The sequence below is a fragment of the Fusarium poae genome, chromosome 2 (genome assembly GCF_019609905.1).
Source record: "Fusarium poae strain DAOMC 252244 chromosome 2, whole genome shotgun sequence".
Taxonomy (NCBI): domain Eukaryota; kingdom Fungi; phylum Ascomycota; class Sordariomycetes; order Hypocreales; family Nectriaceae; genus Fusarium; species Fusarium poae.
The window spans coordinates 4,146,466-4,159,921 of NC_058400.1; the positions used below are offsets into that span (position 1 = coordinate 4,146,466).

General features: G+C 46.1%; 4 protein-coding genes across 4 annotated transcripts; 3 read left to right on the top strand and 1 right to left on the bottom strand.

Annotated features, from left to right (window-relative positions):
- Nucleotides 1–2,391: 2,391 nt before the first annotated feature.
- On the top strand, nucleotides 2,392–4,974 carry FPOAC1_005251 (uncharacterized protein; the record flags this gene model as incomplete). The annotated part of the gene is made up of 1 exon (XM_044849781.1): nucleotides 2,392–4,974. The coding sequence occupies one exon, from the start codon at nucleotides 2,392–2,394 to the stop codon at nucleotides 4,972–4,974; it is 2,583 nt and encodes an 860-aa protein (XP_044708491.1).
- Nucleotides 4,975–5,332: 358 nt separating this feature from the next.
- FPOAC1_005252 (uncharacterized protein) lies at nucleotides 5,333–7,123 on the bottom strand (the record flags this gene model as incomplete). Its single annotated transcript, XM_044849782.1, has 1 exon — nucleotides 5,333–7,123. One exon carries the CDS (start codon nucleotides 7,121–7,123, stop codon nucleotides 5,333–5,335), a length of 1,791 nt encoding a protein of 596 aa, XP_044708492.1.
- A 3,862-nt stretch (nucleotides 7,124–10,985) lies between these two features.
- Nucleotides 10,986–11,834, top strand: FPOAC1_005253 (uncharacterized protein; the record flags this gene model as incomplete). The annotated part of the gene is made up of 1 exon (XM_044849783.1): nucleotides 10,986–11,834. The coding sequence occupies one exon, from the start codon at nucleotides 10,986–10,988 to the stop codon at nucleotides 11,832–11,834; it is 849 nt and encodes a 282-aa protein (XP_044708493.1).
- Nucleotides 11,835–12,353: 519 nt separating this feature from the next.
- Nucleotides 12,354–13,208, top strand: FPOAC1_005254 (uncharacterized protein; the record flags this gene model as incomplete). Its single annotated transcript, XM_044849784.1, has 1 exon — nucleotides 12,354–13,208. The coding sequence occupies one exon, from the start codon at nucleotides 12,354–12,356 to the stop codon at nucleotides 13,206–13,208; it is 855 nt and encodes a 284-aa protein (XP_044708494.1).
- Between the last annotated feature and the right edge of the window lie 248 nt (nucleotides 13,209–13,456).

Consider the following 13,456-nt stretch of genomic DNA (forward strand, 5'->3'; position numbering starts at 1 on the left):
CCATGACCTGTTGAAAAATTGACGAAGGATCTACGCTATCCCCAGATGGAAATGGCCGAGACCAGTTAGTTATCTAGTCGCCTACCCACTTCGCCTATCAGAGAACATAAGCACTAACTTGCCATGATACAGTCTTGGTGTAGGCAGGATAAGAACAAAGTAGCTGCTGGTTCAGGGATGAAACATGCTTCCACAAATCATAATGTGTCAATGTCAAGCCACTTCCACGAATCTGGACTGACCCCTTGCAAGGTTTTCAGGGGTTGCAGCCTTGTGGATTTCAATGACAATCATGGGATTCAGTCATTTTTCTTGTGCGATTGTGTATGTTTATCAAGTTTACGGTCTTTGTTGATGATGCAATAATGCACGTAGACTTTGGAACAGGGATGTTTAAATTCTGAGTAGTTAAGTATCGCTTTTCTTGTTTTGGACCAATGTGATGGTGTTACCATACGAACCTTTCCTGACTCAAGTTGCACTCATTGAGCCTTGCTCATGTTCAAACTTTTAAAAACTAAAACACAACATGTTGGCCACAATTCCGCTTTTTCGTCCTCATATTTGTTGAACAAGCGAAGAAAGTCTTCCCTCTATTCTGCTAAGCCACACAGTTGGGGTATGCATCTTGTTTTCAGGTCAGGTTTCAAAATGCGGCCCCCAGTACAGGGTAATGTGAAGCTTCGTGAGCCAATAAAGAGTGTTTTATTTGTGGTTTTTCTACTCCGTAATGTCGGCCGACTGGAGATCTTGGCGACGGAAATAACGGCATTCTGTTCCTGATGCCAAGTCGCACTGCAAGTCGAATTCGGTCAAACTTGAGCATGTCACTGTACGAATATGGCAATACGATCTTATACAAGCTATAGTTGCTGCAGAAGTATACTTATTGTTAACAACAGTGAGTATGTAGGATTTATATGTACACAGCGAGATCACAACTAGATTCTAGGCATATCATACAATATATGACTGGATGGAGCCTTGTATTGCCCTTTCTCCCTTAGACGCCTACCTAGACAACATATCATCCCTTGCAGGTTGTTCTACAAAACTCTTTTAGGCTTTTGAAGGGAATTATTGCCCTGACTTTCTTGGCTCAACAATGGTAATGGCAACATTCTAGACTTTATTTAATGTGGGGTTGATGATTCTAATCTGTCATGACAGCCATGTCAGACACCATTAACTAAACTTGAGTTGTAGCTCAAGGATTCTGACCACAAAACCGGTATTTGCAAAAATGCTTACAAGGTCCAAAGTTGTAGTTTGAACGACGTCACATTTATTTTGACTTGCTGTTGTCATTTTGATTTGATAAGTCTTCGAAAAGAATCATAGCCATCTCCCCAAGTCTTTAGTTGAAGTTCATGATAATTGAAGGTTGGTGTCACGGGTAGGTAGTTAAAATTATCTAAATTGTTTCACACTAAAACACCCAACTGATGATGGAAACAGTCTGTGCTTGGTTTATGACACGACAATTTTGACAGGACTCAATTCATGACACAAGTCATCAATTCCAGACAAGGAAACGACCGAAAGGGGTGCTCAAGCAATTAAGGCGTATTTATCTATACGAGGTGAATTTCGTTCTATTGGTCTCGGGTAAGTAAGACTGGTGCTTGGGGGCCATGTACGTCGATCTTTCAGCCTAGCCTAGAGATTCTAGACTCTGACTAGTTAACTAGTCTAGTTATTTGTTTGTATGTACTGAATGACACAAATCGACTGACTCGGCATAAATTGCCAGAATCCTGTCATGCACAGCCAACTCAACTGCCCTATTGCCCTGACCAGTCCGCATCAGGCTAAATCTAGCCCTGACCTGACCCCTATTCTTGGATGTACAATTAGCTTACTCCACTGTTGATCATTTAAAGCTGAGTTCTCGGCACCTCGGCTTGACGTAAGAAATGTTCAAAATCCATGCTTGGCCAATCACGTCTAAGAAAGAGTAAGAAATGGTGCCGAGCTCCGATGAATACGAAATGAGACGAGCACAAGCTAGTCGTCTAAGGGAAACAGCCCACGCGACCTCCATCTTTTACATAAGATCAAGGACCCGACTAAATGGAAAAAAAAGGAGCTCGGAGGCTGAAGCGGTCCCGTTTCCCTTCGTATCAGGTGCTTGAACTGAATGGCGACTCCGGATGGGACGGACAGAAGGGGGGAACAAGAATAACGATATTTATTAATGAAACCCATGTTCCCCATATTTCCCGTTTTCTATTTTTCTTTCTGGAAAAAAAGTTGATTGTGTTTTGTTCTGTTGCATTTTTGTCTGTGATCCCTGACTTGGTTGTGCTTGGTTTGTCTGCCTCAGCAGACTAGACTAGACTACCTTCTTTCTTTTTTATTATACCTTCATTCCTTTATAGTCAAGTCATTATGGTTCGTCTACCTGCTATGCTGACCAAGTCGGCTTCTCGTCTTGCCAACCGCCATTTCATCTTCACATTTGCTGTCTTGACCATCCTGGCAGCCAAGCTCTCACATATCCACAGCCATCGCACTGCCGTTGCTACGTCTCGATTACTTACCTTTTTCGGTACATTTTTTATCCAAGACATCGTCCTTCTTGTTATAATACGACTTCTCCTCGAGCCTCCTCTGACAGCCAAGATCGCACAATACACAACCGCTACCCTTGCTGGTTTCTTAATCGTCTACAATGTCGCCCTCGCCGTTATTTCCGTTACATTTTACCTCGTCGCCGGATCCGAAATCCATTGGCAGAACATCAACATGGTCTCTGACCCCACGTCAAGAGCGATCTTCCTTTCCGGTCTTGTCACCCTGATCCTGGTCCTGGCAGGCCTATTGTTAGTCAGCTGGCCACTGCAGGATATTTGTTACACAACCTTCGGATGGGGCGCCGATGTTGTGTCTTTTCCCTTCTTATTCGCGGGAAGAGCAGCCAATCGTTTGTTGAGAAAGAGAAACATTTATGGCCGAATCCCTAAGCCTGAAGTCGATGCATTCGACAACCAATACTCCGATGGCGACGACGATTTGTCTCAAGACTCGATTGACTTTGCAAAGTCGCAAACTTCTTATTCTCGCCTCTCACAGCGCATGCGTAAAGTTTGTGGTGTTCGCATGCAACCTTCGACCGTGAGACGTCTCTTTCATAGTATCCCTTATCTTTCTTGGCATGTCTTCATCTTCACCTTGTTTGTCATGTCCCTCGAACGACCCAGTGATCGATCCCTGACCTTCCTTTCTTGGACTGCTGGCCTTCTCCCATTCGTCGACATGTCTTCAACCTCACCTCTCCTGGACCAGCTACCATCACACTTCAAAGTCGGCATCCAGCATGAGTGGGATGAGCGATCAGCTGTCGCCGAGCCACCCAAGTTTAATTGGCTACCCAAGGGCAAGTCACTGGCTGGCTTCGAGGATTGGTACACTTCAGACGAGATGCACTACTCTTCCGCCTCAGATCCTACCAAGATCTCGAACCTTGACCAACCTCTGCTAGAGGAGCTTCAAGGCAAGCTCCAGGATGTTCCTGTGAAGCATGTGATCATGTTCCTCCTCGAAAGCACCAGAAATGACGTGTTTCCCATTAAGAAGGATGGTCCTCTCTGGAACCGTTTCCAAGACTCATACCCTAACAAGAAGATTCCCCGAGAAGCACTGGAAAGAATGTCTACGTTGATGCCTACCGCCAATTACATCACAGGCGATTACGACGACGGTTTCAAGCATGACAAGACCCCAAAGCGAGGTGGTCCCCGATTCACAAACGCATATACATCCGCGACATACACTCTCAAAAGTCTCACGGGCACAATTTGTGGCCTGAATCCTCTTATCGCAGACTTTAACCTCGACTACAAGCGACACATTTACCAGCCCTGCCTCCCTCAAATCTTCGACGCTATGAACAAGGCCGACCCATCTTCCTCAAAATGGAAGTCCTACTTCTTCCAAACTGCTACGATCCACTACGATAACCACGACAAGCTCATGGCAGCTATGGGATTCCCTGAGGAGAACACAATTGACCGAGATTGGCTTCGGGATGAAAACGCGACACACGGAGCGGTTGAGCTGGAGGATATCAACTACTTTGGATTCCAAGAAGATCCTCTTGAGGACTACATCCGTGATGCGTTTGAGGATGCCGAGAAGAACGATGGCCGAGTATTTCTTACACATATCACAAGCACGAGTCATCATAGCTACGGACTTCCCGCCAACGAAACATCTGTTCCTCTGGGCTCAGGAAAGGAGATCAAGGAGCTCTCCGATTACGCGAATGCTGAGGGTTATGATGATAAGTGGATTAAGAAAGTTCTTGACCTTCTTGACGAACAGGGTGTTGCCAACGAGACTTTGATCGTTTTCCTTGGTGATCATGGCGTCTCGTTGGTCGAGAACAATAAGGCGTCCCCTTATTACAATCCCAGCGTTGGAGCAGACCATGTACCTCTAGTTTTGTCTCACCCTCTTCTCCCTTCGTTCGATGTTCACGATGCAGTTCACTCTACCCAGGTTCTGCCCACAATCCTCGATATGCTTCTTGAGACAGGCTCATTGGAAGGTGTCAGTCGAGAAGCCGCAGAGTCATTACTACCAAATTACGAGGGCCAATCTCTCCTAAGACCCTTGCAGACAAGCAACAACGAAACAGGGCAAGGGTACTGGCAATTTACTATCATCAACCCTGGCCGAGCAATGCTCAACATTCGTGATGCTCGTCACCCAGAGCGTCATTTGACAATCCCCCTCATCGACAACGTCGAGTGGAGACTAAGTGATGTCTCTACTGATCCCTTGGAAACAGACGGTATACAAGCCTTTGACTTTGTGTCGTTCTTGGAAGCCGTCGAGACAAGGTGGGGTGTTGAATGGGCTGAGTGGGTGGAAGAAGGTGCCTTTATGACGAGGTGGCATGTGCAAGATAACAGCAAGCGATGGAGATATGAGAGAAATCCAAAGGTCCAAGAAAGAAAAGGCCAGTGATTAGATCAATTTTGTTATTTAAATAGCGTGTCAATTCAACAATGTTAAAGTTCATAAGCCATTGAGTGTTTTTGGTAGTCATGACATGTATTGACTCGAAGCAACGACTGGGAATTGAATATGCAATCCGTCTTGTGCTAATGGTAGGTATGACTACGAGTGAATACTTGACAAGGCCGATGTGGGTTAAGATGAGACGCATAGGGAAACCTATCCAAGCTGTTGTCGTTCTTGTTTATGTGTTTTACATATTTAACTTTGATAAGAGTCTGCAAGAATTGCTTTCGTAATGTCCAACATTATATTTCAACCTATTTGCAATTTTGTCGAGTGTCATATACCTGAACGCATTCCATCCTCATGCTTGTGTTCGATCAAATCCTGCCATCAGTCTTTCTCCTCCGTTGTAAGGTTGGGTATAAACCACAGGATAGCCCTCTGCTGTCATCCGACCTTTCGTATCATCAACATAACCGGTTGTCTGTTCTCCGTAAGTGGAGGTAGGAGAACACAGAGTGACCTGCCCTCCCTTCACTGCCAGAAGCTTTCTTTTCCCCATGGGCTGCAAGGTTACATTGGGATCACGCATCATATACCCAGGCTTTGAGCCGCCCGTCTCTGTTGTAGTATGGATCAGATTGGCCAACAGTGAGCTGGCCCAGTGGGCATCAGCGAAGATCATGAGAGCAATCCATAAAACTATAGCGACGAGCAGGGCCAGGCAGCTTAGAGCTAGCTGGAGATAAGACACGGCAACAATGAGTTTGTCCACGCTGATGTACACAAGAGACGGGTCGATGCCGACACTGTAAGCTCTTGAAATTAGGAGTGATTCCACAGTTTCAGCATTATCCCGGATCCAGGTCAAGGCATTGTTGTCCAGTGACTTGGAGCTGATATTAGATCGTCCATCGCCAAGATCGTGAGCGACCATCACCGCAGCAGTGTCAACCAGGCCGAAAAACCTCGGATCATCCACGGCCAAGTTACCGAGACAGTCAGATCGGCCGAACTTGCCACCGTAGGCTTCATCCTGAAAGTTTGCCTTCTCGCATTTCTCCTGTGGCTCTGGCGCTTTCGAAATGTTTTCGGATCGAATGAGGGTCATGTTAGTGCTCGTCAGACGGACAAGTGTATACAAGAATCTGCCGTTGGTTTCTACTGTGTAGAAACCCCATGTGTTTTGTAACGTAGACCTTTTGCTGTTCGAAACTGTGTTGAGACCATAATGATAGCTCATGTTTTGGTTTTGAGCACTCATCATGTTATCGATGATGCGGCTAGAGGAAAGCATCTTTTTGTAATCGTGATCAAAATGTCCTGTCCGTTCTACAAGGTCTGACACATCTTTCTCAGCCAGAGGATCTCCAAAGGTTGTGAGCATAGTCGTTTTGAACGTGGACTGAAAGAAAGTGTGACGCCTCTTGCCCTTGGTCACTGTAAAGACCTGGTTCATAAGAGCTGAGCCACCACCTGAACCAAAGGAGTACCATATGTTATCGTATCTGTTGGGCAAGATGTATCTGGAATCAGCCAGCCTATCCGAGGCGGTGTCCCAATGGACCTCGGGCTTCCCAGCGATGTTTTCAATAAAGTCATGGGAGAAGACATTGTCAAATGTACTCTCCCACACCGTGTATCCGTCACCATCGGTGGTGTTCACATCGTAGCCCTTGTCCTTCAATACTGGGTTGGGGGAGTACACGAGGTTGACGTCAATGGAGACAGAGAGACCATCATCATCGAGCCAGACCCGAGCACCCACATCGGCTGGTCCTGTCTGTGGAACAACTTCTGGCGCGCCGTCCTCATTGGAGACTTGGCCAGTCAAGGTGTAATTCAGTCCGGGTTGAAAGAGGTCAGATCCAATAATCTGCGACAGCCTCTGTGTAGAATCGTCAATACGGGAGGGGTCTAAAGACAACTGAACGATGTATGGTGGATTCTCGTTCCGCAAATCCGTGTAGTCGGCGATTGTGGCAGTTGAAGCTTTGAAGATGTAACCAGGAGCATCCAATGCCCAGAGAAGGGTGCCATAGAGCGAAAGGACGATGTTCAGAAGACTAAAGGCAAGGACGACGAGACCTGCTCGTGATAGACCGCGTGATGAGATGTAAAGGGTACGCTGAATGTAATCTTCTGTGAACATGAGATAAGATGTGAACTGGTTTGAGCGGGCTGCGATCAAGGAGAAAAGCTTATAGATAAAGATACCCATAAGTAACTCTGCGCATTTGAAGATGATGGACTTGACAGCATTGTGATATACTGGCACAGAGGATTTGAGAAAGGAAATGCTGGTTTCCAACATTGCATAAACGCTTTTGCTACTGCAAGTCGTACAGAGTAACCAAGGAAGAACAATGAAGAATATCTCGTGGGGGATGGTCCGTCTTGACCTTTTCTTGGCAATGCTATCGCTTTGCCGCTTGACTGCAGAGTCCCCTTGCTATTACCCCTGTAAAGGCGTTATAGTAACCATTTAAAGACAAACTTCGACGCCATGAGAAACAAGGTGACCTGTTGCAATTGGTGAAATCGTGTTGTGGCGCGGATCATTACTTGTTATGGTTAGTAACCACTTTCAGCTCAAAGTCGAGAATCACTAGTTCGTGCAAGGGTCTAACGGGCCCTCGGGGTCAAGAAAAACAACGGAATGGCTTACACCAAAACCCCCCCATCTCCCACCCAGACCCTTCCGCGGTTTTTCTTGACCCCTACACGGGTCAGGGGACTGAAACTTTGAGAGTTGATTGGTTTAGATTTGATGGGCTACAGAGCATTTGTTAATTGTAGGATGATAAGAGTATGTGGTTGACTGTATATGGCAGATACAAGTCGTCACAGTAGGCATGCCTTGGTGTACAAGAGACGAAATCAGCACATCGTTTTTAGTTTATTTGTTTTTGTCTCTAAAGTCCATAGGTCTTTTTTTATTTTCTGTTGCCTACCCACTAGGCGTGACTGTCTAAATAGTGTCCGTAGATGGATAGGTGCTAAGAGAAACTCGAGATCTAATGGCCATTTCGGAGACAGCAGCGACAAGGTCGTCTTTTGTTTCCTCCACTCTCGAAACCATGTGGATATATGGTCATCCGCATAATCTCATGTAGACGTTGTAGACTTTTTAGCAGAATCGGGACAAACACACCTTTTGCCCAAGACGAAGAAGCATTCTGGCCTCGTGTTTGGATTCATCTTTATGATCTCAACATATTCTCATTGTCCAAGTTTCATTATCAGGAACCCTTTCAATGCCTTTCAATGAAACTTGCGCCTCCCCTGCACACCCGATGGAATGTATATATCTCAGTGCCGGTTCCTCATGCATTGACTTTACGGTATCAATCTGGCGGCCAAGACCCAACAAAATCGTTCATATTCAAAATTATTGAAAACTTGATTTGAAAAAATGTCGTTCTCGAGGACATGGTCTGGAGTGAACTCTCCTTTTGGAGAATTACCAAGGTTAATAATGAGCGGCCCCTGATGGCCGATATATCGTCGCGCTCCTTGAGGGGCGAGTTCAGGAGCTTCCTTAGGTTGTATTAGGCCTCGCCTTCTCCACCCAGCGGCTGCATAATTCAGCCATATTCTTCCCTTGTAGTTAACGGAAAGCCAGAAACGGAAGAATTTTTGCCGCTTGATGGTAGGTAATGGAAACGGACAGTAAACTTTGTTCCAGGAAATAAACATCAAATCAGCCGGCGTGTTAGCCCCGGCGATTATGTTGATGATCGGGGTGCTCCTCGTCAGGATAAGGATGCTCACATCGGAATGTGTTTTGTGGGTATATAGATACCTATCGTGTCTTTCCCTATACTCGCCATAGCCTTCATCGTTCTTAAGATATCGCATGAAAGCTAGTGACTGGGCTCCTTTATTGATGTAGATGTCTAGTCTAGGACTAGTTGAGCTGCCAAAGGTAATGAAATTCAGTACAAATGACCCTGCCATCAGTCCATCGCATTTACCGAGCTCGTATCTGAAGCGAGTGGGATCTTTGGAGTATTTCTGAAGGTGCTTATTGATGTTAAGCAAGTAGGGTGAGTCCGTCATGTGACGAACTAGCCATCGTAAACGTTTACATGTTGCATGTAACGCGAAAATTCCAGCGATTCCGATGTTGTAGAGAATTTCATCCACGATGCTCAAGTTCGGGTTGTGTTGATCACTCAGCAGTTGGATAAGTTTTGAAGTCATCGTGCTGATTTCAGTTTTTTGGAGATTGAGAAGGGAAGTGAGAAGAAAGGAAGAAGAGTCTCAGAGCAAAGGCGAACAGGTAGTTGACTTATATTTTGTGTAAGTTTTGGAAACCTAGATTCCTGTAGGGCCACCATGAAAGTTACAGTGAGTTAGTTAATGGATAAATACTGGAAACTAACCTTCACATTAATCGCATTTACTATCTAGATACAACTTTGGCCAAATGTTAACCTTGCTCTTCAATGAGAGTTTCCTGTAGTCAGTAGAGAACTATTATTCTCATGGTTTACTGAACTTCTATGTTGGGTGTTATTAGATCTCTCTCATCAAGACTCTTCTATGGTTTTTACCGCCCCTAAAATTTAACCTGAAGGTTAGGTTTGGTCGGGCTCAGATTATTGCACCGCCTTCCTCTCTTTACTCTTTTGGGCATGGTCATATACTCTCGTACTGTTGACAAAGTCCATCTCCTTTTCTCCGTCTTGTGTCTTGTTCAGATTCATCAATCGGATAAACGGGACAGTAATTCTGACGTTGCTGGGTGCCCGTGTCGTAGAGTTTCCATATAGAGTTTGAGCCCTTTGTATGATTGGATAAGTCTGAATGGGTTTGCTAGTGAATGGGGCAAACAGTGCAAAGCAAGCCACGTACTCATCGCTATAATTAGCTCGGAGCATGCCGAAGACCCAGACTCTCCTGAAAAACCATCATTCGGCAGTGACAGCCGTCCCGTCATAGCCGCTCACACTTAGATCTGACGTCTTACTCAGAGTCTCAGATCCAAAAAGTCTGTATTATGCGGAGAAAGTCTTTTATCCTCTGGTTGGGCTGCGCGTATCGGCTACACAAAAGTCCCAGTTGTCTGGCTTCTCGATAGATGTCTCTAGTCGTTTCTGCGCCACTTTCTGACAGCACTACGTCCTTGCATTCACTCCATTGTCAACATCGTCCAGGTCGCTAGAAAGGATGACCTCTAAGCTTCAAGTTATGAAGACGAATGACCTGAGATTATGGTCTTAACAGCATAAAGAGACTTGCTAATCTCGCCTCTAATTCCTTTTCCCGACCACCTACCTCCCTGAAGCTAGAGAATCGTAGTCTGATCTGACATGGCGCAACAGATCATGTCCGTAGGGGAGTCTGAGAATCCAGGATACAGCCACAAGCCGCGTCAACCTTTGTATATTACGGTATAACCAACCAGTGTAGACCTTGAAACATTGTTAAAATTGAGCCTCGTAATTTATCCGCTTTTAAGATCATCACAGCCTCGGATGTCGTTGGTTCCGAAGTTGTCACTCCTCACCACTACCGTGGTCGTGGGACTTCTGCCAAGCATTACCGGCAATTGGGTAAGGCATGGATGGCAGCGACATCAAACGAAATGGCCCTAGCCCTCTGGTACAGTTGATTGCAGTGCCCAATACTGGAGTCTGGATACGAGGAACAGGGACGAAGTATGGGAGGAATTGACTAGTTGCCGATCTGCCGTCCGCGACACCCGTTGATCAACGGTCTAGACCACGTCCGAGTTCCGAGTCGGAAAGTATCACGGAGACCCTGAGGAGCGATACGGGAAGAAAACGGAATAAACCAAGGGGAAATGAATTACCGCTTTACTGAGGCTAACATTGCAGTGTTTCTATTATTGGCAGTGTATTATACAGACCAAAGACTCTGCTGGTCTATATTCTTATATATACATCCATCTACATCCTTCCAATTCCCAAACATCAACACTCACATCAATCTCGATTCATCAGCTTACTCTTTCATACATACAACCATCTCAACAAACCTTCATCATGCTCTTCAATAAATTATTCCTTGGCGCTATACTCGCCATGACCTCTGTCGCTGCCATTCCCAACCCTGCGGCCGAGCCTGGAAGTCTTGTGGAGCGCAGCAAGCATCACGGCCATCATGACTGTGGCAAACATGCTTCCTACAATGAGGAGAAGAAGGAGTGTGTCTGCAATGTCAGTGGGGAGACCTACCACAAGAAGCATAAGAAGTGCAAGAAAGAGAAGGAAGACAAGAAGCATAAGGAAGAGCGAGACGTCATCGAGGAACGTGATCCCAAGAAGCACAAGCTCCTGCACCATTGCGGTAAACATGCTTCTTACAACGAAGAAAAGAAGGAATGCGTTTGCCACGATAGCTCAAAGGTTTTTGAGAAGCACCACAAGAAGTGCAAGAAGTCCAAGGATGTCAAGAAGGTGGAGGACGATAAGAAGAAGAAGGTGGAAGACGACAAGAAGACGAAGGATGACGACAAGAAGTCCAAGGATGACAAGAAGTCCAAGGATAAGAAGGGACCCAAGTCAGAGCGAGACGTCATCGAGGAACGTGACCCCAAGAAGCACAAGCATCACGACCATTGTGGCAAGCACGCTTCCTACAGCGAGGAGAAGAAGGAATGCGTATGCCACAACAAAGCAGAGATCTTCGAGAGGAAGCACAAGAAATGCAAGAAGCACATTTCTTTGAGGAGCATCCTCCACCACTGCGGCAGACATGCTTACTACGATGATGCAAAGAAGGAATGCATCTGCCACGACAGCGGTAAGGACTTTCTCAAGGAGCACAAGACCTGCGCTTGTCCCCAGGGCGAGAAGTGGCATCACGTCGAGCGCAAGTGCTCCAGACACTAAGAGGCTCAATTGAATGGTGGAAGGAGCTATACTGTTGGGTTTTGCATTGACAGAAAACAACTTAAGCTCCGATATGGATATGGATATGGATATGGTCGATTAGGAGAGGGCTTGATTGTTATTGTTGGCTTTCTAGTCCAGTTACTCTTCAATAACACAAACAATGAATTTTACCTGTTCCAGAATAACCAACCTGAGCACTCTAATCCAAATAGCAAAAGCTCACCTACTACTTTCGTCTCTGATGGTGACCTTCTCTAGAAGGCAGGGCCAACTACCTGCCTAGGTACCTGCCACTCAGGACAGGGTAGTATTCTTAGGTAGTGCCTCCTTCTAGCAAACCAAATATAAAGCCTCCAAGTTGTCCGTAATCAGTTTGACTTTACACATTCATGATACAACACCATTCAATACCCGCAACATCTTGTCACGTATCACATCCCAAACATCGACTTTCTCGCATCGCCAAAGCATCATCACCATCATCATCATACAAAACATCTCTTTATATCCACAAGCATGGATGACCATCGCCAACACCAACCTCGTTCCTGGTACCAGGTAGACGGACCTAAAGCGTCCCCTGGTTTGGTCGCCACCACAGACGGTCAGACAGATACCCGAAACTCAACACCAAGCAACAACGATGCCTCTAGCATGCCAAGCAACAACAATACCTCTAGCATGCCAGTGTCTCCCTTTTCTCCTGAGCCCATCGTCGCGCCTCCCCCGTTCGCCAGACCTTGGCCCAACCCAGTGCATTGGGGCTACAGGCCCGGCGCCGCTAACGAATACAATACCATCTTTCGCCGCTCCTTCTTGACCTTGGCTATTCACAACTGCATAGTTACCAAGTCTAACATCTTCGAGGAACGCTGGGTGGGGAGAAATCTCGAAGGAATTTGGCATCTCTTGCCCGGGTCGTACCCCGGCCTTCAAGGCAACTGTCAAGTCGTATGCGTACCGAGGTACTTGATGCGCGATATAGTTGCTCTTTGGGACGAAGCCAGAGACAATGTGAATGGCTCTGCCAGTGGCTCTGCCAGTGGCTCTACCAATGCCACGAACAATGCCACGAACAATGCCACGAACAATGCCACGAACAATGCCACGACCAATAGCACGAACAATGCCACGACCAATAGCACGACCAATGGCATGACCAATGGCATGACCAATGGCATGAACAACGGTATGAATAATGCCACGAATTATAGCATAAGCATCGGCACGAACACGCCGACCTACTTTTACCCGACTGATCGAGAGGATCTTATACTCCTTGCTTGGCGCTATTACCAAACCCCGGCTGGTGTTTGGTTTGATGCACAAGGCCGGTTCATCTCAAGTCGGTCCACGTCAAGTCGGTTTTGAACGACTAGGCTATTACGCGGGTTGCAAAAGAAAATCGGTCGAGAAAATGACCATAGAAAACTTTAGCGCTCTATTGAGATGAATTATTACCAAAGCGAATATAATGATTCTTTCAGTCACTGAATCAGTACCTTTTTGAACGCAGCTCGCCCGGCTATATTGTAGTACAACCCTTGTGTATGTCCGTATTACGTTCCCAAACGCCTGAAATTGTACCAACGAAATATATACCTCTCATCTATCAGGGT